This window comes from Bos javanicus, chromosome 18 (genome assembly GCF_032452875.1).
Source record: "Bos javanicus breed banteng chromosome 18, ARS-OSU_banteng_1.0, whole genome shotgun sequence".
Classification (NCBI taxonomy): domain Eukaryota; kingdom Metazoa; phylum Chordata; class Mammalia; order Artiodactyla; family Bovidae; genus Bos; species Bos javanicus.
In genome coordinates, this window is record NC_083885.1 from 60554677 (window position 1) to 60582290 (window position 27614).

Here is a 27614-nt window from a genome sequence, read left to right on the forward strand (position 1 = left end):
ACTATTCTATTAACAAGGGTCTGTATAGTCAGAGTTATGGTGTTTCCAGTAGTCATGTATGGATGTGAGAGTTAGACCATAAAGAAAACTGAGCACTGGAGAATTGATGCTTTTCAACTGTGGTGCTATGAACAATCACATGCTTAGCTGCACGAGTCTGAACAAACCTGTCAGGCAAGCTAGAAAGTCATCAGAGGGGTTTGAATTGAAACATTCCTATTTTGCTCAGGAGACTTATTAACTAGACCTCTAAATTGATTTTCTTCAGAGAAAGGTGGTTGGGGATAGCCCCCCGTTAATGTCAGAAGAGTTGGTGAAGGTTGAGAAATAGTAAAACAGACAGATTTTGGTTTTGGGGTAGATGCTCGGGCAGGTCTAGGGGGGCCCCTTGAGTTCTGATTCACCTTTGCATGTCAGATCCTCTCTGCATGACCTTTGTCATGGGTGGTAACTCCCCTGCTGGTTCCTGGCATTTTACCAAGATTTTTAAAAACTTTGATTCACTCGGTATGTACAAAGGTGGGAAGATAGTCACCATATTACTAACTCATTTGTTGAAAAAAAAAAAGGTCATCTTTTCACTACTGCTTTGTAATGCAGTATTTATCCTCCTTCCCACCATTGCACTGAACTTATCAATTCACATCCACCTATTTCTACTTTATTATCAAACTTTCATTTATTGTAACTAAATGGTATGCTTTAATATTGTTTCCTGAATATTTTTACTCTTACCTTATCTTTACCCTGTGTGAACTTAAAAACCATCTTGTGTGGTTTAGAATATAATCATGGTATCTTTACTGATATTACACTCATTTGTTCCTTACCCAGGGATTGAACACTCGTCTCCTGCTTGGCAGGTGGAATGTTTACCATTGAACCATCAGGGCATGACTTTTAAATCCTCATTGGTAGTCCTTTAAGTTTTTTTACTGTTACACATTCAAATATCAGACACTTGTTTTACAGGAAGAAATAGAAATACTTCTTTTTCAGTGGCATCTAAGGTAAATGAAGAATACTTAAGAGTATCAATTCCAGTTGATATGGTACAGAGTTCTTCCTCATTTTCTCATGCAGGATTCTCTGGCTCAGAAGAAGATTATTAGTTCCCGGGATTTGACAGAATGGCCCCCGAGGATTTGGCAATAGGAATGATCTTTTTATTGCAGACTACAGCAGGGATTATGGGGAATTTTTGTCTTGTTTACCATTTTCGCTCCCTTTATTTCGCAGGAGGCAAATGTCGGTCCACACACTGGATTCTCAAGCACGTGACTCTAGCCAAACTCTTAGTTGTTCATTTGAAAGGAATTCCTGAAACACTGGCAGCTTTGGATGCACACTTGCTTTTCATGTTCCAAGAGTCAGCAGAGATGTGTCCATTGGCACCATCTTCCTCTTGAGTGCCTTTCAGATGATCATTATTCCCAGTGACTTCAGGTAGGTAGAGCTTAATAGAAAAGCTCCCAAATATGTGGGCACCTTCAGTATCCTCTGCTGGATCTTCAGCATGATTCTCAGTATTTTGGTTCCATTTTAAATGACTGCCAAGTGGAACGACACAATCAACACAGAGAATATAGACCATGGCTACTGTTATTTGTGGCGTGCTGCCCCAAGGCCAGAGATGTGAAGCCTTGCACCAAGAACACAGAAGCGGAGCTCAGAATCAAGGACACTTTCAAAGCTGACTAAGCCCCTCTGTAGGCTTTTTAAAAGCCCACTGATAGTCATTACCAGGCTTCCCGACTCCCAGTGGGGCAAAGATGCCCACTCCAGTAAGCACCCTATAGTGCCCCAACCAATCACCTAATATCAACCATCCAGCAGCAATTTTGCTTTGAGGCTGTAAAAATTGGCTATTAGCCCATGGAAACTGTCGGCATCCCCTGGTCTGTGCAGATGTGGGCCCGTTGCACTCGCAGTGCCTGCTTTATCTCTGCCCTTTGTTTTTAATAAACTCACTCCTTTCTGAAATGCCCTGTGTCTGGAAATTCTTTTCCAACCCGAACTCAGACTGCCTCAACACTTATGGCTGATTGACAGTATTGCACAGCAGAAAGGAACACAGCACTGTAACAATGTAGAAGGGTGGGATGGGGAGGGCTGTGGGAGGGAGGCTCAGAAGGGAGGGGACACGGGTGTACCTATGGCTCACTCTTGTTCATGTTTGACAGAAAACAACACAATTCTGTAAGGCAATTATCCTTCAATGACAAAATTTTAAAAAGATTAAAAAACTCAAAAACTAAAAATATATACATTCCAAAAAAAAAAAAAAAAACCCTTCAATTTTTACAAAAAATTGTAAAACAATTGCCCAGTGGATACAAATACGCCAGCAAGTGCAGGGGATATGGGGTTGAACCCTGGCCCAGGAATATTCCACATGCTGCAGGGCAACTTAGCCTGTGCACCACAACTACTGAGCCTGTGTGCTGCAACTACTGACACCTAGAGCCGCGCTTCACAGAGGAAGCCACTGCAATGAGAAGCCCATGCACCACACCTAGAGGAAGCCTGCACACAGCAACAGGCAAAAATTTACAAAATGTTTAAAATATCAGGGACAAAAGAACTCAATCAAAAATTGGACTAAGACCTCATATCTCCAAAGAAGACATTTCGATGGGCAAGAGGCAAATGAAAGACACTCAGCGTCAGTAATTATTAAGAAAAGGAAAACAAAACTACAATGAGGTATCACCTCATTCTAGTCAGAATAACCATTATCAAAATGCCCACTAAGGATATAATAAAGGCTGAAGAGGCTATGGAGATCAGGGAACCTCCTACATGACGGAAGGGAACAGAAGCTGGTGCAGCCGCTAGGGAGGACAGTGTGGCAGTTCCTTAACAAACGCAACCTCCTGACACGTAAGGAAATAAATTCCATGAAAAGTCGACAAAACAAAAAAAAAAAAAAAGAAAAGTCGACAAAACAGATTAGTTGACAACTCTGTAAATTCGTGGTAAATCTGATATTTACCATGCTGATATTCTCACTTTGGATCTATCATTCCCAAATTCTTTAAATAAATATGCACTAAAACTCCTACACTTGCACATTCTATATTAGTTTTCTCACTGCCAATGTATGTACCTTCAGATATTTATATATTGCATTCAATGTATGTCAAAGGCGTGAGAAAACAGTTCCTTTAAGCCTAGATGAGAGACACGTGCTGAGAATTTTACATGTGGTAAAATTTTATGAATCTTAGTTCAGAATTTTGCAATCATGTTTTTTAATTGTCCTTCCTGCGACTTTGTTAAATTTATATTTGCTAAAATGATCCCATGGAAAGTCTTAGTTCAACAGAAGAAGAAAGGAAAATTGAAGCTGGTGAGTTTATGAGAGAATTCACAGCAAGCCTTGAGGGACCCTGTGGGAGGTGAAGGCTAGAACCAGGCCCAGACAGTGCCAGTAAGTGGGACTCAGGCTTATGAGTGACCCTGGGTGAAGTGCTCTGGGCTCCACAGACTGAGGGTCAATCGGTCTCTGCAGACCAAGACGAGCAGGATTCTGGCGAGCTCTGTAAGGGTGTCATTGAAGGGGGACCTGTGAAGTAGAACCTGGGGCTGAGCAAGACTGCTGATCACAGTCTTAACACTTCATTCATTACAATCAATTGAAACACTAGAAAACATTCACTTTTATTAATAGCCATGTATTAATTTCACACAGGGTTGAACATAAACATTTTACAGTCCACAGTTTGATCTATGATTAAATCAGATTAAAAGCACAGAGAAAGATACTCATTTTTCTGATAAAAGGATGTGAGGATTATTATGTTTATGACTTACAAAACAAAGCCTAGGAAACACTTAGTAAACAAGAAATACACTAATTACATGCCTTTTCTGGAAAGGGTTCTAATACATTTCTAGGTTATCACAGAAGCTGTCTTTATTTCAACATTGTCAAGTAATATACTTCACTTATGCTGATATTATAAAGATAAATCAATATTGTAGTGAACTGTGATTGTGTTCTTACAATTCAAGTGAGGTAAGTATTGAAACTTTAGAACAGACCTTTGGAGAAGTTCCCTGGTGGTCCAGTGGCTAAGACTCCGCATTCCCAATGCACGGGGTCTGGGTTCAATCCCTGGTCAGGGAACTAGGTCCCACATGCTGCAACTAAGATCTGAGGCAGCCAAATAAATAAATATTAAACCAAAAACAATAGAACCAACTTCTTTCTTACTTTAATACATGGAAAGATTTCATGATCACTTATATTATGGCAACCTCCCAGGATATTTCATATGAATAACAAACACCTGCATTTAGATGTTCATTGTACATTTTACATTCCGGTTCCATTCTGTAATGGAGAATAGATAGAAATGGTCACAACACAATATAGAAGGGCTTCTCTTATCTCTAAAGTACAAACCATAAAAAAAAAAAATCTATATTTGCATACACACTAAAAATGAAGCACAATATGGATTTCATAGTTGAATTACACTCATTCTCAAATAATCTCAAATCATGTCATTATAAACAGGATACATTGCTAATAAGTGTAAGTTTCTAACCACCAACCCTTCATCTTGTGACCATACTAACATGTTCACTTTCTATGTGTTTTAATTATGCATTACTCTCCATAATAATTCTCCTTCAGAGGAACTTCAGAAAACAGGATTGATGAAATCCTTACTAATTTTCAGTCTCTGATATGTATTTAGATTTATGTTTTGATGAAATACATTTGTACATATTTGTTACATTATTTCCATATGTTTCTTGTATAAGCTCTCATGCTTTCTGATGTATGTTTAAGACAAACCTCTTTCATCACTTGTTTCATTACTAGGGCTTGTCTCCAGTGTGTGCTCTCAGGTGTTGAGTGAGATCACTGCTCTGACTAAAGGCTGTGCCACATTGCTTACATTTGTAAGGTTTCTCTCCAGTATGAATTTGCTGATATTTAGAAAAATTTGAGCTCTGGCTAAGGCTTTGCCACCTTCTTTGCATTTGCATGGTTTCTCCCCAGTATGAATCCTCTGATGTTGGGAAAGACCTGAGCTATTGGTAACGGCTTTGCCACATTCTGTACATTTCTAAGGTTTCTTTCAAGTATGAGTTCGCTGATGTTCAGTAAGATTTGAGCAACAGATAAAGGCTTTGCCACATTCCACACATTTGTAAGGTATATCTCCACTATGAATTCACTGATGTTGAGAAAAACTTGACATCTGCTGGATGGCTTTGAAGCAATCCTTACATTTAGAAGTTTTCTCTCCAGTATAAATTCGCTGATGTTAAGTAAGATTTGAGTTCTGATAAAAGGCTTTGCCACACTTTGCACATTTATAAGGTTTCTCCCCAGTATGAATTTGCTGATGTCGATTAAGATTTGAGCAATAGATAAACACTTTGCCACACTCCTTACATTTATAAGTTTATAAGATTTCTGGCCAGTATGGATTCACTGATGGTGCCTAAGATGTGAACTGTTACTAAAGGCTTTGCCAAATTGTACAATTGAAAGGTTTCCGATCTGCATGAATCATCCAATTGCTACTTAGATCGGATGAGTGAGTAAAGACTTTTATACATTCCTTACACTTGTTTTCTTTTTGTGGATTCGGAATAGTCTGCTGTTCAATAAGTTCTGAAGACTGATTAGAAACTTTACCATATTCACTACAATTCTAAGTCTTCTCTCCAATATGAGTATCTTTATAGAAAGACCTGATATTTGATCAATGGAACATCATAGTTACTCAGAAATGTGCACAGTTTTATTAGGACTCTCAAGAAATGAAACAGCAACCAGTTCATGCAGGTTGTCACAAGCCAAGAAGAGCATTTTAGTTCTCACTGTGAAAGAGAAAGGTAATCACCAGACAAGATTTCGTCATGGTTTAACAGGAAGAAGGCAGCAGGTGATAGCCATCTATGACAGAAACAGAAATAAATCCAGACTTCTCCAAAATCGTTTCCAATGAAGCAGATCTTCAGAAAACACATGACGAAGAATGACTTCTTCACTGATGCTTGGACCTCTCACCTGAGTCATTGGCTCCATCCATTCACATGTACCTGGGTACATGGCCATTGTCTCCATTCTGCTTATATTCCTGATATCCTTCATTTGCTCCAGAAAAGTGACCAGGTCCACCTTATAAACCATAAGACCTGTTCATCAAAGAACAGAATATTTGTTTTGCTAGAGATTCAACACTTTCCAATCTAATATGTATCCAGGTGAGAAGACAATGCATGGTGGAATGTTAGGACAACCTAGAAAAATATTTCCTCAAATACTTTATTGAAAGGTCCTATACAAAACTAGCTAATACATAAAAACCAGATCCTGACATTCTGGTCACACACTACAACACAAAAGTAAGTAATGTAAATTTGATTTGAAGAGGAGGGTGACAGTATTTTATACCACAGAACTTATAGAATTAGCACTAACCTAGAAGCAGGTAGATTACATCAAGGAAGAAAAAAATTTAAATTATCATGAAGTCTTCTTTCTAAATTCACAATTTCCCATTTTCCCATAGAAAGCAGGGATCTGAAACGCTATTAAAAGAAGCAGAAGTTTCCAAGAGACATTCTAGAAATGCAGGAACCAAAACCCTGAGAGTAGATAGATCCCAAAAGGAAGTTATCCTCAACCAAAGTGGCCAAGTTCCTATAGTTGTCTAACATCATGGTAGAGAGCACCCCTGAGTTGGGTCTTGGTCTTTGGCTGGCGTTGTTCTGTGCACAAGTCACACAGGTAGCACTGGTCTGCACACACAGGGCTGGGAGCTTAGGAACGAAATAGCAGTGGCCCAGTAAGCTCTCCAGCACAGTTTTTCCTAAACGAGTTTTCTCATGATGTTTTACCAGCTGGATTTCTGTATTGCTGGAGACAGAGTCTTTGATCTGGGAGCTCCAGCAGCCCTCCTTTTATTCTTCCCTCATTTAGTGCCCATTGATCTTCTTCCTTGGTAAACCTTGGGGATGGAGGTAATTCTGGTGCCAAGAGGACCTTAAAGATTGCCTCGGGGCCCACTGTGGGGCTCGGGTGGGTCGCCACCTCCTTGGCTGCCTAGTCGCTGTCCGATGCCCATTGCTGACTGGATCAGTTCCTCGCTGATGGCCCTTACAATGGATGACTGCCACTTGGGAAGGCTTCCAGACTGCTTCTAACAGCTGAAGATTTCTTTCTTTCTTTTTTTTTTTTTAATCTCCTTTCCCTCTGCTGTCAATAGTCCCCTTTCTTTATAAATGGCTCCATGTACAGGTAAAGAAGCAAAGGCGTAACTTGCCTCGGTATAGAATTTGACTCCTTTCCCTTCGGCGTGCCATAGTGCCTGGGAGAGTGCCCATAGCTCAGCCCGAGGTGGTGACCACCCTTGTGGCAGGCCTCAGCCTTCACTATCTCATCAGTTGTTGTTATGCCAGAGCCTGCTTTGTGCTGCCCATCTTGGATGATACTGCTTCTGTCAGTGAACAGTTCCAGTTCTGGGTTCTAGAAGGGAATGCCCATCAGGTGCAGCCTGCTCGAGTAAATCTCATCTATGAACTCCTCACAGTTATGAGAGGGGTTCCGGCTTCTGTAGGTAAAAAGTGGTAGGTTACAGGTCCGAGTTGGACCTGTAAGTTTTTGCAACGCAGTTCTTGATAGTGAATCGTCCTGGAGTTGGCCAGCCACTTGTGTGCCCTGTTCATCAGGGCAGTAACAGCATGGGGAACCTTTACATTTACACTTTTTCCTAGTGTAAGCTTATCTGCTTCTCTGGTCAGAATCACAGTGGCAGATAATGCTCGGAGGCATGGTGGCCGTCCCATGACCACTGGATCCAGTGGTTTGTACAGGAATGCGACTGGGCGCTGCATGGCCCAACTGTTTGTGTGAGGACCCCCAGTGCAGTGTGATTTCCTCATGTACAGAGAGGGTAAAGTCCCTTGTCTCATCTGGCAGCCCTAATGCTGGAGCGCTGGTCAAGAGTCTCATTCACATTCATTTTTCCTCCACCTGGCCACTCTCCTGAGGGAGATTTAAGATTCCTCTTAATATTGGCAGGTCGGTACAAACTCCCAAACTGGACCAGCCTCACAGGGAGGGATCGGATCCCCAAGAGCTGGCACATCCTTCCAGCCTCATGAGGTCATCACAGACCCCAGGTTTTGGGCCCTCTCAGTCTCCGAAGGCCGTGGACTGTGAAGCTCACTTTCACTGCATTCAATCAGCAATCATGCATACACAATCACTCAGAGGTTGTCACAATACCCCCCTCTCCTGAGTCCCCAGGTCTCCCTATCTGATGCTCCCTTCCTGGGAGCTCCAAGGAGGTGATCAGTCTCCTCTTCTACACATTGGATTAAGACCTCCTGACTTGGGACTGGCCCCAGGCCTTTACCTGATCCTGTGGCTATTCCTGGTGAGTTGGTCTGTCCCTTCAATGAGTTGGTCAGGGCTCAGCCATCCAGAGAGTTAGAGCACCGTTCCAAAAGAGCACAGAGAATACCATCAGGTACACGCCTCCTTGTTTGTCTCAGGGTCCTCTGCTCTGACCTGGCTGAGCCACCAGTCCGGCGGCTCAAGGGGCCAGTGTAGTTGGAATCTCGCTGGGGTCTCCAGAAATGTTGCAGAAACCAGTACTTGAGAAACTAAGCACCACACTCAGAGAGTTGGAGAACTCAGGTTCATTACACCGGTGGGCCCAGAGGAGTTAACACTCCAAGCTCTGAGCCCTGAACAAAGGGGTTACAGAGTTTTCATACATGGACAGGCATGATTTGCAGGTTTGCAGGTTTGCAGGGGCTAGGGCGATTCCAAAGGGCAGGACAAGGGTGAGTGAGATAAGCTCCAGTTCCAAGTATTGTGAGTCCCCACTTTTTGAGACCTATGTGATATAGACTTTGCAAGGAGCAAGCTGAGTTACAGAGGCAGAAGGAGCAGGAGATCATGTAAAATTTTGATTTGTTTCTCTTGACCTTCACAGCTTTCTTTGGAAATAAAGCAGGGACAGCAGTGAACATTGGGTTAAAAATGTGTGTGCCTAGACGCTCAGTGATGTCTGAGTCTTTCCGACCCTTTGGACTCTAGCCCACCAGCTCCTCTCTCCATGGGATTTTGCAGGCAAGAATACTGGAGTGGAGTGTCATTTCCTCCTCCAGGGGATATTCCTGACCCAGGGATGATGCCCAGGTCTGTTAGGCCTCCTGCATTGTCACTTAGACTCTTTAGTCCTACTGCCACCTTGGAAGTCCAAAAGTGCTCAAGGGAATGGAGAAATGTCTGTGAAAATGATGCCTTAAATGCATACCTGATGACCAACAAAGGAAATAATGATCTGTGTTAAGTACTAAGTGACATAACAAAGGCTAAAAAAAAAAAAAAAGATACACGTGGCCTGAACGTAGAGAGTTAGGTTTTATTTTGTGGAAATGTGAGCCCAGGAGACACAGTGTCAGGTGACTGCAAGACAGCTGAGGAGGCAAGACAGGAGCCACACTATATACAATTTTGCAGCAAGGGGCAGGTAATCTGAATATTAAAAGTGACAATTAATGCAAGGGAAAAACATCTCTCACATGAAGAGATTTAGTGATCGTCTATGTATGGGGCTTCCCTCATAGCTCACTTGGTAAATCACCTGCCTGCAATGCAGGAGACCCGGGTTCAATTCCTGGGTCAGGAAGATCCCCTGGAGAAGGAAATGTCAACCCACTCCAGTATTCTTGCCTGGAGAATCCCACGGACAGAGGAGCCTAGTGGGCTGCAGTCCACGGGGTCGCAAACAGTCGGACACGACTGAGCTCACTTTCACTTTCACTATGTATGGGAAAATGGAAGCATCTGGACTTATTGAAATCATTTCTTTCATATGCATCTAGCTATCTGGGGACAATCCTTCTTCCTTGATTGTTCACATCCTAATTCCAAGGGGACGACAGAAGACCAGAGGTTTAAATGGCATCGCCATCTCAATGGAGATGATTTTGAGCAAACTCCAGATGGTGAAGGAATGGGAAACCTGGCGTGTTACAGTCCATGGGTCTCAAAAGTTGGACAAGAGTGAGTGAGTGAACAACAACAAACATAGAGACACAAGCCCATCATACCCTGACTGCTGAATGGATGAGGGAGCTCACTGATCACTAAGTCACACCCTCTATGAATCAGTATATTCAAGAAACAAAGTCTGAACAAAAATGGCGGATGGCAGCCTCTCACACTACCACCCACCCACCCCCCCATCCCCACGCCCCAATCAGCCCCAGCTCCTCAGCAGTTACCAAGTAGGAAACAGCTGGTGGCTTCTGAATAGCTGCCTTTGTTTCACCCAGGCTCAGAGATCTGCTTTTAGAAAAGGCTTCTTTAGTGTTAGAGTCAAGCTGGCCTGGATGAACAGCAACAACCTCAGATACGCAGATGATTTTACACGACTGGCAGAAAGTGAAGAGGAACGAAAGAGCCTCTTGATGAGGGTGAATGAGGTGAATGAAAAAGCTGGCTGAAAACTCATCATTAAAAAAACTATGATGATGACATCCAGTCCTATCACTTCATAGGAAATAGCGGGAAAAAGTGGAAACAGTGCCAGATTTTCTCTTCCTGGGCTTTAACATCACTGTGAACGGTGACGGCAGCCATGAAATCAAAAGATGCTTGCCTCTTTAAGGCTATGACAAACTTAGTGTAGTAAAAAGCAAAGACATCAATTGCTAACAAAAGTCCATCTAGTCTAAACTATGGTCTTTCCAAGTCGTTTGAGATTTGGACCATAGAGAAGGCAGGGCACTGAATAATTGAGGCTTTCAAATTGTGTGCTGGAGAAGATTCTTGAGAGTATTTTATCATTGAGGAACTAGGGTAAATACACTTAACATATTTAATGTTAGTTCATCTAAAAAACTAATTTTGAAGTAAAATTCAGGTTTGCATTTGCCCATTTAAGGGAGGTGTCTTAAGCAGTGAAGAAATAATTTGAGGATGAAATTTATTAAATCATACATGTAGTTTCCAAGGATTGGAAATTATAGGGTAGAAACAAATAATATCTGTCCCCAGTATTCCCAGAAGTTTGGCAGTTTGTTCACGACTCCACCCACACATTAAGATTTAAAAGGGCTTAATATAGTTACTCAGAAATCCACAGAGTTTTTCCTGAAACCTCCTCAGTGGCTCAATTGAGGAGCCATCAGGTCATGCCATTTGTCTCAGGCCAAGACAAGAATTCTTGTCCTCACTGTGAATGTGAAAATTAATCACTGGAGAGAAATACATAAATGATAAAAAGAATCAAGAAGGGGTCAAGAGATGACCCTCTATGACAGGGACAGAAATAAACCAAGGCTAATCCAAAATCATTTCCATTGAAGTAGATCTTCCCAAACCACATGACAAAGTATTGCATCCTCCATCGCTTTCATCTGAGTCATCTGCTCCGTCCACTGACATGTACCTGGGTGTATTGCTGTTTTCTCCATTTGATTTACAGTCCAAGCATCCTTCACTTCATCCTGAAAGATGACCAGATCCAGCTGAGAGAACACAAGACATGTTCATCAGAAAAAGGAATATGTGTTTTGGTGGTGATTCATCTGTTTCCGATCCAGTATGTGTTAAGGTAAGAAGAGAAGTCAAGGTAGAAGGTTAAAATAGCCAAAAAAAAAAAAAAAAAAAAAAAAGGATTTCCCCAAAGACTTTATTGAAAGCACCTTTAAAATACAAATGCATAAAATCCAGATTCTGAAATTGTACTCAAGCTCTACTGAGGTTAAAGCAGGTAGAGGAAATCTGATTTTAAGAGGAGGTTGGCGCTATTTGACGCCAGAGAATTTATAGAATCACCACTAGTCCAGAATGAAGGGTATGCAGGTCATGAAGCAACAGTTAGAACCAACACGGAACAATGGACTGGTTTCAAATAGGGAAGGAGGACCTCAGAGCTGTATATTGTCACACTGTTATTTAACTTCTATGCAGAGTACTTTATCCAGCCAAAGCCATGCTGGATGAAGTAGAACCTGGAATTAGGATTGCCAGGAGAAATATCAATGATCTCAGATATGCACATGATACCACTCTAGTGGCAGAAAGCGGAAAGGAGCTAAAGAGGCTCTTAATGGGGATGAAACGGAGAGTGAAAGAAGCTGGCAGAAAACTCAACATTCAGAAAACTAAGATCATGGCATTTAGTCCTGTCACTTAATTCAAATACATGCGAACACAGAAATAGTGACAGAGGGCTCCAAAATCACTGCGGATGGTGATTTCAGCCCTGAAATTCAAAGACAGTTGCTCCTTGGAAGAAAAGCTATGACCAATCTAGACAGCATATTCAAAAGCAGGACATCACTTTGCACATAAACGTCAAAATGGTCAAAGCTATGGTTTTTCTAGTAGTCACATACGGATGTAATATTTGGACGATAAAGAAGGCTGAGCGCCGAAGAACTGATAGCTCAAATTGTGGTGTGGGAGAAGGCTCTTAAGAGTCTTTTGGACTCAAGAAGCTGAAACAAGTCAACCATAAGGAAATCAATCCTGAATATTCATAGGAAGAACTGACGCTGAGGCTGAAGCCGCAATACTTTGGTCTCTTTGTGTGCTGAACCAACTCATTGGCAAGATTCTGATGCTGAGAAAGATTGAAAGCAAAAGGAGAAGGGAGTGACAGAGGGTGAGATGGTTGAACAGCTTTGTTGACTCAGTGGAGATGAATTTGAAGAAACTCCGGGCGTTGACGAAGGATAGAGAAGCCTGGCTTGCTGCATTCCATGGGATCCAAGAGTTCCATACAACTTAGCCACTGAATAACAAACAACAAGAATGAAGGCAGAAGAAGCAGTGGTACATAGTACACAATGGAATATTACTCAGCCATAAAGGGGAACGTATTTGAGTCAGTTCTAACGAGGTGGATGAACCTCAAGCCTACTACACAGAGTGAAGTAAGACAGAAAGAGAAATAGAAATATCATATACTAACACATATATATGGAATTTAGAAAAATAGTACTGAAGAATTTACTTGCAGGACAGCATTGGAGAAACGGACATAGATAATAGACTTATGGAAATGGGGAGAGGGGAGGAGAGGGTGAGATGTATGGAGAGAGTAACATGGAAACTTACATTACCACATGTAAAAATAGATATCCAAAGGGAATTTGCTGTGCGTGTCAGGAAACTCAAACAGCACAGGGAGTGGGATGGGGAGGGAGATGAGAGGGATATTCAAAAGGGAGGGGATACATGTATACCTATGGCTGTTTCATGTTGAGGTTTGACAGAAAACAACAAAATTCTGTAAAGCAATTATCCTTCAATTAAAAAGTAACAAACAAACAAAAAGAATGAAGGCAACAGATTACATCAAGGAAGAAGTAGTTTAGAATAATAATGACTCGTGAAAATTGTCTTTCAAATATCACAAATACCCATTTCCCCCTAGAAAGCAAGGACCTGAAATTATTGGAAGAAGAAAAAGATTTCAGGAGACCGTCTAGAACAAAAGAAGCAAAACCCTGATGGTAGATAAGCGATTCTGGAAGGAAGTCATCCTTACCCAAGCAGGCCAGGTTCCTATATTTCTCTACCATCACGTCCCTGTACAATTCCTGCTGACTGAGGTCCAGCATTCCCACTCCTCTTGAGTAAAATCTATGGCCACATCCCAGAATGTCAGCTGTCCCTGAAATACAAAGGAAAGATGCCGTGTGGCCATGGGAAGACTTCCTCATGTGACCCAAGATGAAAACAGCAAGTTCAGAGACCTGATTGTGATTAGTGGTGTGGCTGATGGTACAGAATAATAACATTTTTACACAGTAATATTTTCCACCACATTACGACCCCAAGAAAAGAGGATGGGATATGATCCACAAAGCATTATACAAACTATTGTGATCTGGAAGAGAAATTATAAAATGATCGGATCAACATTGGCATATTAATTTTTGAGTGTCATAAGCCTGTGAAACAGGATAAATTGTCTATCAAGAAAACAGGAGACATTAAAAAAAAGCATACTCTGATTCAAGAGTTTTGGAGTGGGGCCGATGCTCCACATTTTTTTTTTTTTTCACTGACAACTCATTTTATTCCAATGAAAAACAAGTGAGATCTCCCCAGGCCCCTCAAAGACACAGTAGCATAGTTTGGAAAAGGCAAACATGGTGTGTGTTGAAAGCCCATTTCTCACTGTCAGCCTGTTCTCAAAACCAGAGCATGTGTTGCTGTACACACCTTTCAACAAGCAACCCTTTCTCTTAGCTGGGAGTGGAGAATTCTGTTCTTGAAATACTTCCACAGTTACTCCTTCTCACTCTGAAGCTTCCAGGCTGGAAAAACAATTTCATCTATGCCAAAAATAGACTAATAAGAAACAATAAATATTAATATATACCTGTGTCAGTTGTACAGTCTCAGTGCCTCAATAAATACCAGCATTTCTGCTACTGCTAATTTGTTTAATAAATTAGCTAGCCTGACATTCCACATGGTGTAAATCATCAATGCTGTTAGCACTGGAATGGAAACACTTCAAGTGATAATGGTTGGGTTTTCATCCTGCATATGTATTTTAGCCAGATAACCCCATCTCAACTCAGATGTTTAGAGCACCAATTCTCAGACCTTGGAAAGGGATTTTGCTCTCATGCTATCACACCTTCTTCCAGCCATCTCCTCCAAGATAGTAAGACGTTGACCTGTTAAAGCAGAGAAATTGCAGCCCCGAGTCAAGCTAAGAGGACAGGATAGACTCCAGACTAAAGATTCAGTTCCTATTTCAGATCTAAAGCAACTAATGGGAAAGTAGTAAAATTTGCTTTTTGATTTTCTCAGTAATACCATTCAGTCCCTCGCTTTTGATTCTATCCTTTTAGGTAAATAAAAATCTTCAGTCAAAATCTTCATCTTCCAATGCCCATTAATCAGCTACCAGCTATAGAGTTCTTGTAAGAACTGATTTAGTCTTGTGCGTATTTTCCAAATTAAATTTTTATGAAAGATTCCAGTAACAGATCCTACATAATTGAAATTCTTAAGTCCCCTGGAGTTTTTCCTTTGAATGAAGTAAGAGATTTAGTTTAATTAAAATCTTTATCCACGGCTCCTTTAGTATGAGCTTGCCATTTACTAGCATGGATTTTTAAAGAGTAGAATTTTAAATCAGGTACAGACTAACTGAAAGTTTTTATGTTAGTTACAATTCTTTATTCTGACTCCTGTCATGGAAGAAGTACGGGAATCAGTATAACAGTTCTGTATTTTTTCCGTAAGGTCACTTGAACTAGAGTTCTAGAAGCCGTCTGCTGTGGGAGTTGCTTACTCTTTGGTGCAGCTGTTCACCCACTTGGTAGAGGAGCAGAGGGCTGTGGGAGGCCCTGTGCAAGACCTCGGTCTGCACACATTGCCCGCAGACCTCTTGACCTCCTCAAGCTTGACAACCTGATCCTTGGGTTCTGCACCCTCTGCACCCTGCATTCCTTAACTGGTAGCATTATCAAGATATTTTTAGGTAGACGCTGTCAGGACCCAGGAAAAAAAAGTTTCACAAATGTTTTGAGACCCTTATGCTTCATTTTACAGCTCATTAGTGAATGAAGTTAGAAGAGCCTTGTCCGCATTCTCTTGGTACTAAAATGCTGCTGTAGTAGCTGAGCTGTAGTATCTTATTGAAAACGTGCCACCACCTTGTCCCACTGTCCTCAGATGAGATCTTTAACAGACTTGGAGGCTTCTAGCAGGGGCCTCCTCGTGAGCCCTCAAACCCATTCAGCCGGGAGCTGGTGGAGCTGCAAGTTGGCCTTCAACACCTGGCTTCAAGAGCAGGGCAGGACTCCAGGCGCTTGCGCAGGTGATTGGCAAAATCCACCTGGGTCTGCGAGAGGACCTGGTTGATGATGGTCTTCGGCAGCCATCCCTTGATGCCGGGGACCAGCCCCGGCTGATCCAGGGAATTCGAAGTGGGGACGGCGTCGGCGAAGATCAGGAAACAATTGCTTAATTAAATGTTAATTAAGGATATAAAGAGTAATAGAATGAGGATAGCTCAGTAGGAAAATTCAGTGGAGAAAAGAGGCTGAAATAAGGATAGCTCAGTGAGGAAATTCAGTGGAGAAAAGAGGCTGAATAATTCAGCCAGAAGGTAAGAGAAAGAACGACATGGTGAGACCAAGTTTCGGTGAACAAGGCCCGCACTTTATTTTCCAAAGTAGTTTTTATACCTTAAGTTATGCATAGAGGATAATGGGGGAAGGGGTAGAGTCATGCAGTAAGCCAGGCTTTCTTCCTGCAAACATATCACATGCAAAAGTTTAGGTGATTTGCATCATCTTCTGGCCCGGAGGCCTTTTTCTCTAAAGGTGATTATTCTCAAGTCAGGCGCCAGCCTCCAAAAAGCATTAGATAAAGTTGCATTCCTACAGAGCAAAGGTGTGGTGGGCTTTAACAAGAAAAAGAATTAACTCAAGGGTCCCAGGTTACAAACATTAAAGCTACTACTTACACCAACTATATTAATCAATACACTGCCAGGGACACAGCAGGTAAGGGATATGGAAACTTAGCAGCAAACATTGGCCCAACAAGTGAAAAATCCCTTCACCAATACAATTTCTAATCAATCTTTTAACTACTCAAAAGAATCTGTGTTTAGACAGTTTAGAACATCTCCTGCCTCTCACAGTTGGGAGGCTCTGAACAATCACATGTGGCTGGAAAAACCTATTCAGGCAGGCTAGAGGATTTCCAAAGGAGTTTGTAGGTTAAACACTGTCACACCCAGGAATTATTAACTGGAGCTGTAAGCTAACTCTTTTTTCAGAGAGGTCGTGGGGGACAGCCCCCCGTAAAGTCAGAGGTGTAGGTGAAAGCACAAAGCAGAAAGTAGGCAGACTCTGGTTTTGGGGGTAGATTGCTCGAGAATTTCCAGGGAGACTCCTGAGGCTTGATCCCGCCTTTGCGTATGTCAAGCCTCCTTCCTCATGACCTTTGCCACAGGCGGAGCTCGCTCCCCACACCTTGAGGTCAATGCTGAGCAGCCAGGTGAGTTTGGTCCTTGAGGGACTTCCAGCCAAGGGGCGGAGCACCATGCAGGTGGGGCCGTGCTCAGCTCTGATGACACCCTTCTGCTGGGGCATCTCCTCATAGAGTGTGTCCATGCCAGCCAGCACACACATGGAGCCCCGGCGCTTGGTACAGCGTACGCTCACAAAGTCTCGGGGCCCCACGAGGTTTCCTGCCGCCTCTGCAGCCAACTCGTGAGTGATGACCGTGTCTTTTCCAATCTTCTGCAGGACCTTGATCTCCTTGACATTGGGATTCCACTCGCCCATGGCCTCCATGCGCTCCACAAGCTCTTCATAAAGCCTCTCCATGGGCTGGTGCACCACCACCTCCAACCAGAACACCTTGCCCACGTCAGGGATCACTTTACTCAGCACCTCGTCCCCATTGGCCTGCCGGCTCTCCTTCTTCCAGCCCTCCTGGTCTTTGAGGATGCCCAGGGCCCTCTGCATGGCCTCCTCTCCCTGCTGGATATAGGCCAGCTCTTGGTCGCTGTAGAGAGGGTCTTCCAGCTGAGAACCTAGGAGAGAGCCGCAACGCCGAACCTGGTTAATTCACGCAGCTGGGGCCGGGCCCCCTAGGGCCCTCCGGTTCAGCTCCTGGCCGATGGCCAGCACAGCCTGCTGCTGCAGCCCCTTCATGCTGCGCACGTGTCTGTAGGAGCTTCCGGCACACTGCTTAAACGTCGCGAGAAGCATTTTTCCGGGCAGTAGGGGCAGGTGTGGAGTTTGGCGGGGATGCTGAGGGCTCCTGCTGTGGCCTCTGGTCCCGGAGGATGGCTGCTCCTGTGCTTCCTCAGCCTGACAGGGTTGTGGCCTCGGGCCCTGCAGCTGCCAATGCTCCACATTTTAAACAAGGTTATTGTAACTAGTAATGTGAAGAAAACTGCTCCTTAAATAGCCATTTTAAGCTACATGAGCTGCAAAGAAATAGAATAGTAAAGATTCATACTTAAACATTGAATTGTAAGTGTTTTGCAAATTTGAGAGGTCTGATAGAATAGTACCCAGGGCAGCTACAACCCTTTGATTTATTTAGTATATATTCTATGTCTTTCTAACAATTTTTTACTGTTAAATGCACCACATAAATAATATAAAATCAACACCATTGCAGTTCTACCTTTTTGCAAATATTTTGTCAAACATTCATTAAATGGCAGAGCTTGAATTTTGCTTCAGTTTGTGTGACCTAGAATTGAACTAATAAAACACAAATACACAGAGACAACACTAATGAAAGTTTGTAGAAGTTTTAGAGGGACTTTTGTGGTGGTCCATCGTTGGGGTACTTTAATGGAACGGAACCTGGTGGTCTGGAGTTGATGATAAGAAAGTAAAAGAAGGAAAGAGGCTAATATTCCCTGGGTTACGCAGCAGGCCTCTGCACTTCAGGGAATCAGCCAGAAAGAGAGAGAAAGAAAGAAGGACATGGGGACCCAAGTCTGGTGGTACAAGGGTGCTTTATTGAATTCTGTGTGAGTATTTATACTGTATTACAACGTAGCTTCTTCAGATAAAGATCAAAAGACCAGACTTTACAAGTTACCAAGGAAACAGAGCAATAGAGGCCATAAGGCCAAAAGGCAATCCATATCAAAGTTCAGTTCAGTTCAGTTCAGTTCAGTCGCTAGTCGTGTCCAACTCTTTGCAACCCCATGAATCACAGCACGCCAGGCCTCCCTGTCCATCACCAACTCCCGCAGTTCACGCAAACTCATGTCCATCGAGTGATGCCATCCAGCCATCTGATCCTCTGTCATCCCCTTCTCCTCCTGCCCCCAATACCTCCCAGAATCAGGGTCTTTTCCAATGAGTCAACTCTTCGCATGAGGTGGCCAAAGTATTGGAGTTTCAGCTTTAGCATCAGTCCTTCCAGTGAACACCCAGGACTGATCTCCTTTAGGATGGACTGGTTGGACCTCCTTGCAGTCCAAGGAACTCTCAAGAGTCTTCTCCAACACCACAGTTCAAAAGCATCAATTCTTCGGCGCTCAGCTTTCTTCACAGTCCAACTCTTACATCCATACATGACCACTGGAAAAACCATAGCCTTGACTAGACGGACCTTTGTTGGCAAGGTAATATCTCTGCTTTTTAATATGCCATCGAGGTTGGTCATAACTTTCCTTCCAAGGAGTAAGTGTCTTTTAATTTCATGGCTGCAATCACCATCTGCAGTGATTTTGGAATCCCCCAAAATAAAGTCTGACAGTGTTTCCGATGTTTCCCCATCTATTTTCCATGAAGTGAGGGGATCAGATGCCATGATGTTAGTTTTCTGAATGCTGAGTTTTAAGCCAACTTTTTCACTCTCCTCTTTAATTTTCATCAAGAGGCTTTTTAGTTCCTCTTCACTTTCTATCCATATCAAAGTGAAAGTGAAGTCACTCAGTCCTGTCCCACTCTTTGGGACCCTGTGGTCTGTAACCCAGTTTGCTCCTCAGTCCATGGGGTTCTCCAGGCAAGAATACTGGAGTGGGTTGCCATTTCCATCTCCAGGATCCATATCAAAAGAGGGTCTTAAATAATCCCTTTCACCAAATGGAGAAGCTAATGAAGGAAATCCTCTGTAAGCATCCCATCTCTATTATCTCAGTCCTGGGAGTGGCTTGTCACTCCTCTCCTCCTGACAGGAACTGAAAAGGAACAGAGGGCTCAAGAGAGATAGGAAAGGGCACACAGGACTCCTACTGTGAAACATTCCCTGACAGTCCATGACTAAGACTCTCAGCTCCCAAGGCAGGGGGATGGGTTCAATACCTGCTTAGAGAAATAGATCCCACACCCCACAACTAAAGTTCTCCAGTGTCAACAAAATCTCCCACATGGCTCCAAGATCCTGCCTGCTACAACTAAGACACAACCGAGCCAAACATATAAATTAGTGTATTTTTCAAAAGAACTTTATATAACTTGGGAGAATACCAAAACAAGAAAAAAATCATCAAATAATTTCAACATTTTTCTGCACACAGGGATACATTAAAATGAGATTATACTTACTAAGAATATTAAAGCTCTTCATGTCAATAAAATCAAGATCATTTTTAAAGGGTTAATATATATACATGTACTTGTGGATGGTATTCTTTGTACATTTTAGATACATTTAGGGTGGAAACATACACAGCAGTATAAGATAAATTAGGACTATTGGTTCTGAAGCTTTTCTTTCTTGAAAAACTGTATCATTTGTGTTGAGCTTTATCTTTCAACACAGTGGAAAACACATTAGCTCCATTATGATTGCTGTAAATATTTAAAAAAATACAAATAAGTGGTAAAAAGACTGTGTCTGTGATTTGAGCCTGGAGTGCTCTGGAAACATCACACCTGGGCTTGAGTGATCAATTCGCCTACCCCGAAAACCCACTATCTATAATCAACACAATGAGTGTTCATTCTCAGAAGCAAAGAGAAACCAAGAAGATGGGGAGTTTCTCCATTAACTATGAGCATTTCCACACATTCCTTATTCCTTTTTTCCACAACCTTGTTTAAAGAGAGAGAGAAGTATGAACTTCATAGTCTCATGATGTCAGAGTGATGTCTCCAGAACCAGTGGGCATCAGATGTCACGGTGTAAATGAATCACATGAAAGATGCACAATCACTGCCTGGGCATTCTGGAATTAACAATGAAATTATAACTTCAATCTAACATTTAAAACTGTCAATTTTATGCAAATTTCATTTCACATATACTCCCCCTGTTTTGTATCCTAATAATGCATTTAAGTAGTAAGACTCAGCAATGCAAAGGACAGCATCTCCTAGTTTTCTTTTTATTTCTGAAAATTTTCTGAAAAACTGTGGACCTCTGAGTTGAGTCACTGGGCTTCCCAGCTGGCTCAGTGGTAAAGAATCTGCCTGCCAATGCTGGAGATGCGGCTTCAGTCTCGGGGTGGAGAGAATCCCCGGGATGAGGGAATGGGAACCCGCTGCAAAATTCTTGCCTGGAAAATCCCATGGACAGAAGCCAGTTGGTTCTATGTATAATGGCATACGGGGAGTGAGCTCCGCCCGTGGCAAAGGTCACGAGGTAGGAGGCTTGGCATACGCAAAGGCGGGATCAAGCCTCAGGAGTCTCCCTGGAAATTCTCGAGCATCTACCCCCAAAACCAGAGTCTGCCTACTTTCTGCTTTGTGCTTTCACCTACACCTCTGACTTTATGGGGGGCTGTCCCCCACTACCTCTCTCTGAAAAAAGAGTTAGCTTACAGCTCCAGTTAATAATTCCTGGGTGTGACAGTGTTTCAACCTACAAACTCCTTTGGAAATCCTCTAGCCTGCCTGAATAGGTTTTTCCGGCCACATGTGATTGTTCAGAGCCTCCCAACTGTGAGAGGCAGGAGATGTTCTAAACTGTCTAAACACAGATTCCTTTGGGTAGTTAAAAGATTGATTAGAAATTGTATTGGTGAAGGGTTTTTCACTTATTGGGCCAATGTTTGCTGCTAAGTCTCCATACTCCTTACCTACTGTGTCCTTGGCAGTGTATTGATTGATATAATGGGTGTATAGAAATGTAAGTAGTAGCCTCAATGTTTGTAACCTTGGATCCTTGAGTTAATTCTTTTCTTGATTGAGCCCACCTCACCTTTGCCCTATAGGAATGCAGCTTTGCCCAATGCTTTTTTGGAGGCTGGTGCCTGACTTTGGAATAATCACCTTTAGAGAAAGATAAGTTTCTTAAAATGTTAACAGGCCTCCTGGCCAGAAGATGATGTAATTCACCTGAACTTTTGCATATGATAAGTTTGAAAGCCTGGCTTCAATTAGGACCAGGAGCTGCTGTCCTTGCATGACTCCACCCCTTCCCCCATTATCCTCTATGCACTATTTAAGGTATAAAAACTACTTTGGAAAATAAAGTGCTGGCCTTGTTCACCGAAACTTGGTCTCCCCATGTCCCTCTCTCTCTCCCAAATTCTGGCTGAGTCTCCATCTGCAGCGCGGAACCCGCCGTGCTTGCTAATTATGCCTGGGCTTCTAAGATCCGACCGGGGAGGCCTCAGTGTCTCCTCTCCTTCGGGAGAACGGAAGGACACCTGCGGCCTACGTAAGTGGTGCAAACTTCTTGTCTTGAAGTTTTATTGGTCTCCCGCGTAAACCAAGCTACTCAGCCTCTTTTCTCCACTAAATTTTCCTACTGAGCTATCCTCATCCTATTACTCTTTATATCTTTGATAAAATATTTAAATAAATAGGTCGCTGACGCTGTCCCCGCTTTGAATACCCTGGATCAGCCGGGGCTGGTCCCCGGCAATGGCATTTTCAAACTCTGTTTTAAATATCTATATTGCATCCAGGTGCTAAGTCATCACTGCATTTCGCAACGTCCCTAAAATCCCAACACCAAAACACATCCCAGTGGGAGTGAGGATAGGAGTGACTCCCCATGCTGATCTCTCACAAAAAAAATAGTTTCAACAATTGAAAATCGCTGATTCACGGGGAGAATTCATCATGCTCCTTAGAAAGCGAGGATGCAGACAATGGATAAAAGGCTCTGGGACACAAGGAAGTAGTCTAAAGGGCTGGTCTTCACTATGATAAAAAGAAATAGGAAGAAATAAGATGATGAGATGCCCGGGACGAAAAACTAGCAGCAGAAAGCTAAAGGCTTGCAGATTCTCATTTGGGCATTTCAGGAGGAAAAGCAGATGCAGCCCCAGACCCAGGACAGGATATTTACCTGAGAAGTTGCCATTTCCTCCTCTTCTTCCTCCTGCTCTGCCTTCTCTGGGGATCTTACGCTGCAAACACACTTCTGAGTTTTGAGAAAATACCGCTGAGGCCATTAAAACAGCTCTTTAACCTGCCACCAATGCTCCTACAGACAGAAGGGCCTTGAAAAGCTGAGAAGACCGACCTCTCCTGTCCTCTGTCTCAGGAGAGATTCAGGAACAATCAATTCCTACCTGGAGACCAGCCTGTGAACTTATTTCTTGATTCTTCTCTCCCCATAGAGAGCTCTTAACACCCTGCTCACACAGATGATGTGAACTGACTGACTTCTCCTTTCCAAATCCAGATAGAACAACCCTGTTGCTTCTCCGTGGACGAAGCCAGGGCTCAGCTCTCACAGACAGATAAGGAGGCGCTTCCTAAACCTGGGCCTCTGCTTAGAATGCCCTGGAGCACTTCCTAGACACCGCAGTGTTGCTCCCACAGGACCAACATAGAACTCTGTTGGGAGGGCATCAGTGAGGTCAGTTCCTGACACTGGTCATGTGATCCTGATGGGAAACCAGATGGAAACCACTTGCCTAAAGATTCTTTCTGAACCATTTCAATGAATACAAATCCCTGGTGGTCAGGTCCCCACTCCAAGAAGTTATCAATCTGCAGGTCTACAGTGCGGCCGTTAATGGAGTCATCAGCAAATCCCATCTTCTTCTGTTTCTTCTTCCAAACCAATGTTCAGGAGTCCTGAGCTCAAAGCCTCACACTCACCACACCTAAGACCTCTCTGTAGGGGAGGATTTCGGGCAGGAATTTCTGAGGCAGGTCAAAGCCAGAATTAGGCAGAGAAAACACCAGTTCTTGCAGTTTAGCCTGTAGAAGTTATGCTGGGTGAGGTGCTCTGGGCTCCCTAGGGTGAGTGTGAATTAATCCATTCAAGCCAAAACAACAAATCCGGTGAGCAGTGTGAGGGTATCATTGAAGGGGGGCTTGTAAAGTAGACCCTGGTGTTCAGCAAGACTGTTGATCTCAAGGAAGGTGGTCATATAGAGAGCAGGTGCTCACAGGACTGGCTTTTATGAGTTCAAGAAACCACAAGCTGCCTACTGCCCAGAGAGATGCTGAAGCAGCAACAGCATGGACCAGTTTAGGGAAATTGTCAACAATACTCATTTTTTGATATAAGGATATGAGATTTGTGACTTTTACAGCTTACCACACAAAGCCTAGGAAGCACTTAGGAAGCATGGTATACACTAATTCCACGCCTCTTCCAGGAAGACTTTCTAATATGTTTCTGGGTTATCACATAAGTTGTCTTCATTTCAACATTGTCAAGTAATAATCATGACTTGTGTGTTGATATTATAAAGATACATCTATATTGCAGTGAACTCTCGTTGTGTTTTTCTTACAAATCAACGATATTACTATTGAAAGTTTGGAACCAACTTCTATCTTACTATAATACATGGAAAGATTAAATGATCACTTACATCATGGCAACTTCCAGATATTTCACATCAATGCCAAACACCTCCATTTAGATAGTCATTGTCCATTTTACATTATGGTATCCTTCATCTTCTAATGGAGGATAGATAGAAACGGTTGCAACACAATATAAAAAGGCTAATCTTTAATAAACCATAAAAAAAAACTACATTTCCAAACACAGTAGAAAGCTTAGTATGGATTGAGTGTTCAATTACATTCATGTCAAAGAATCTCAAATCACATCATTCTAAACAAGCATACAGATAGCAATCCACTCGAGTACTATTGCCTGGAAAATCCCATAGACACAGGAGCCTGGTAGGCTACAGTCTATGTGGTTGCAAAGTTGGACACGACTGTGCGACTTTACTTTTGCTTTCATACATACAGTGTTAAGAATTGTAACTTTCTAACCATCAACCTTCATCTCACGATTCACGCTAATACATCCATTTTCTATGTGCTTTAACTATGGAGTACTCCCTACAGTCATTGTACTTCAAAGAAACTTCTGAAAACAAGATTGGTGAAATGCCTTCTATTATGCAATCTCTGATATTTATTTCCATTTAACTTTTGATTAAATACTTCTCTACATATTGTTTACATCATTTCCATTGGTTTTTTGTATAAACTCTTGTGTTTTCTGATGCATGTTTAGCACAAACCTCTTCCATCACTTGTTCCATTATTAGAGTTTCTCTCCAGTGTGTGTTCTCTGATGTTTACTGAGATGAGCACTCTGACTAAAGGCTTTGCCACATTCGGTACATTCATAAGGTCTCTCTCCAGTATGCATTCGCCGATGCAGAGTAAGAGCTGACTTGTAACCAAAGGCTTTGCCACATTCAGTACATTTATATGGTCTCTCTCCAGTATGCACGCGCCGATGTTCAGTAAGGTTATAACGCGTAATAAAGGTCTTGCCACATTCTGTACATTTATAACGTCTATCCCCGGTATGAATTCGGTGATGTTGAGTAAGGGCCGAACTCCTAATAAAGGCTTTGCCACATTCTTTACATTTGTATGGTTTCTCCCCAGTATGGATTCGATGATGTCGAGTAAGAACTGAGCAATGATGAAAGGCTTTGTTACACTCTTTACATATATAAGGCTTCTCTCCAGTATGGATTCGCTTATGATAGGTTAGATCTGAGTAACAGATAAAGGCTTTGCTACATTCTGTACATTTATAAGGTTTCTCTCCAGTATGAATTCGCTGATGTTGAATAAGATTTGAGCTGTAGGTAAAGGCTTTGCCACATACTGTACATTTATAAGCTTGCTCTCCAGCGTGAATTCGCTGATGTCGGGTAAGAAATGAGGAGCGACGAAAGGCTTTGTTACATTCTTTACATATATAAGGTTTCTCTCCAGTATGAATTCGCTGATGTTCAATAAGGTCTGAGTTGCAAATAAAGGCTTTGCTACATTCTGTACATTTATAAGGTTTCTCTCCAGCATGAATTCGCTGATGTTGAATAAGGCTTGAGTTGTAAGTAAAGGCTTTGCTACATTCTGTACATTTATAAGGTTTCTCTCCAGTATGAATTCGCTGATGTTTAGTAAGAAGTGACTTGTAAGTAAAGGCTTTGCCACACACTGTACATTTATAAGGTTTCTCTCCAGTGTGAATTCGCTGGTGTTGAGTAAGAAATGAGGAACGACGAAAGGCTTTGTTACATTCTTTACATATATAAGGTTTCTCTCCAGTATGAATTCTCTGATGTTCAATACGGTCTGAATTATAAGTAAAGGCTTTGCTACATTCTGTACATTTATAAGGTTTCTCTCCTGTATGAATTCGCCGATGTTGAATAAGAAGTGAGTTGTAAGTAAAGGCTTTGCTACATTCTGTACATTTATAAGGTTTCTCTCCAGTATGAATTCGCTGATGTTCAGTAAGGTCTGAGTTGTAAGTAAAGGCTTTGCTACATTCTGTACGTTTATAAGGTTTCTCTAGAGTATGAATTCGCTGATGTTCAATAAGGTCTGAGTTGGAAGTAAAGGCTTTGCCACATACTATACATTTATAAGGTTTCTCTCCAGTGTGAATTCGCTGATGTTCAATAAGAAATGAGGAACGATGAAAGGCTTTGTTACATTCTTTACATATATAAGGTTTCTCTCCAGCATGAATTCGCTGATGTTGAGTAAGAAGTGAGTGACAGTTAAATGCTCTGCTACATTCTGTACATTTGAAAGGTTTCCTTCCTGTATGAATTCTCCTATGTCTACTTAGATTGGATGACTTACTAAACACTTTCTCACATATCTTACACTTGTTTTCTTCCTGTGGATTCTGAACAGTGTCCTGTTGAGTAAGTTCTGAACAGTGATTAGAAACCTTACCATATTCACTACAAGTCCTCTCTCCAGTACAAGTACTCTTATCTAGAGAAAAACCTGACATTTGATCAAAGGTATTTCTACATTTATTACTTTTAGAATCCTTGTTTAAAGATTCAGGTCCCTGATGTTTCTTAAGGTTTGAGTCTCCTTCAACTGTGTACCTAGTTTCATTGCCTGAATATCTTCTCAGTCCGCCATAAATACTCTTGTAATTATTGGAGCTGGGGCTCTTACTTAAGGTCTGACTCCTTTTATTATACATGGAAAGTTGTTCTGTATTAACCATATCACAATATGTATTGAACAATGATGGTTGGATTGCATCTCTTCCATCATCATCAACAGTATATATCTTGGAATGGATAGAAGATATCTGTTGGGGGAAGAATAATGACCCCCTGCTCATGGATCCCTCAAATTGCTTAGACTGTGAGTTTTCACACTCATTGTTAAATTGTAGGTGTTCAGACATGCTTGAATGTATGTTTAGTAGAAGCCTACGTTCACAACTGTCTGAATGAGTATTTGCAGTAGAGACTAGATTACCTTCCAGATTTTCCACGTTTTCTTTTAGAGAACACGTATTTTTCATAAAAGGATGGAAATCTTTTCTTAAACACTTACACTTCTCGGCAGATATTGAAGATTGAAGTTGCTGTTTTTCCCAATTTGACTCACGTTGCTCATTTCTTTTTGCAGTACTCTTAGGATTACGTGTAAGTGTCTCCATTTCTTTATGTCCATATAAACATCCTCTCTGTCTTTCATATACTCTGGTATATTCCCAATCTTTCATTAAATTTAAGTTTCTGAGGTGAAATGTTTGATATATTCCTAGGTTTGCTTTTTGGAATACATCTTCCAACACTGGATTCTTTGGCATCAAATCCTGGGTGTCTTGTGGAGACACAGCTGAAAGATACCAAATAACAAGTAATTTTACCTGCTATTCTCAGTGAATATCTTTAAAGATTTAAAGAAAATTGATGAGCATAGCTAGTTTAAAAATAAAATAG

General features: G+C 42.0%; 2 protein-coding genes across 2 annotated transcripts in view; both read right to left on the reverse strand.

Annotated features, from left to right (window-relative positions):
- Positions 1 to 15179: 15179 nt before the first annotated feature.
- Positions 15180 to 17754, reverse strand: LOC133231003 (steroidogenic acute regulatory protein, mitochondrial-like). Its single transcript, XM_061389161.1, is given in 2 exon segments — positions 15180 to 15911; positions 17011 to 17754. Coding segments are annotated over 2 exon segments (858 nt in total). The 3' UTR covers positions 15180 to 15797.
- Positions 17755 to 24368: 6614 nt separating this feature from the next.
- The window catches only part of LOC133230991 (KRAB domain-containing protein 5-like), a 141034-nt gene continuing 137788 nt past the window's right edge, over positions 24369 to 27614 (reverse strand). Inside the window, exon 5 of the mRNA XM_061389136.1 lies at positions 24369 to 27510. Coding sequence (XP_061245120.1) covers positions 24935 to 27510 — 2576 coding nt within the window. The 3' untranslated portion in view covers positions 24369 to 24934. The remainder of the gene's footprint in view (positions 27511 to 27614) is intronic.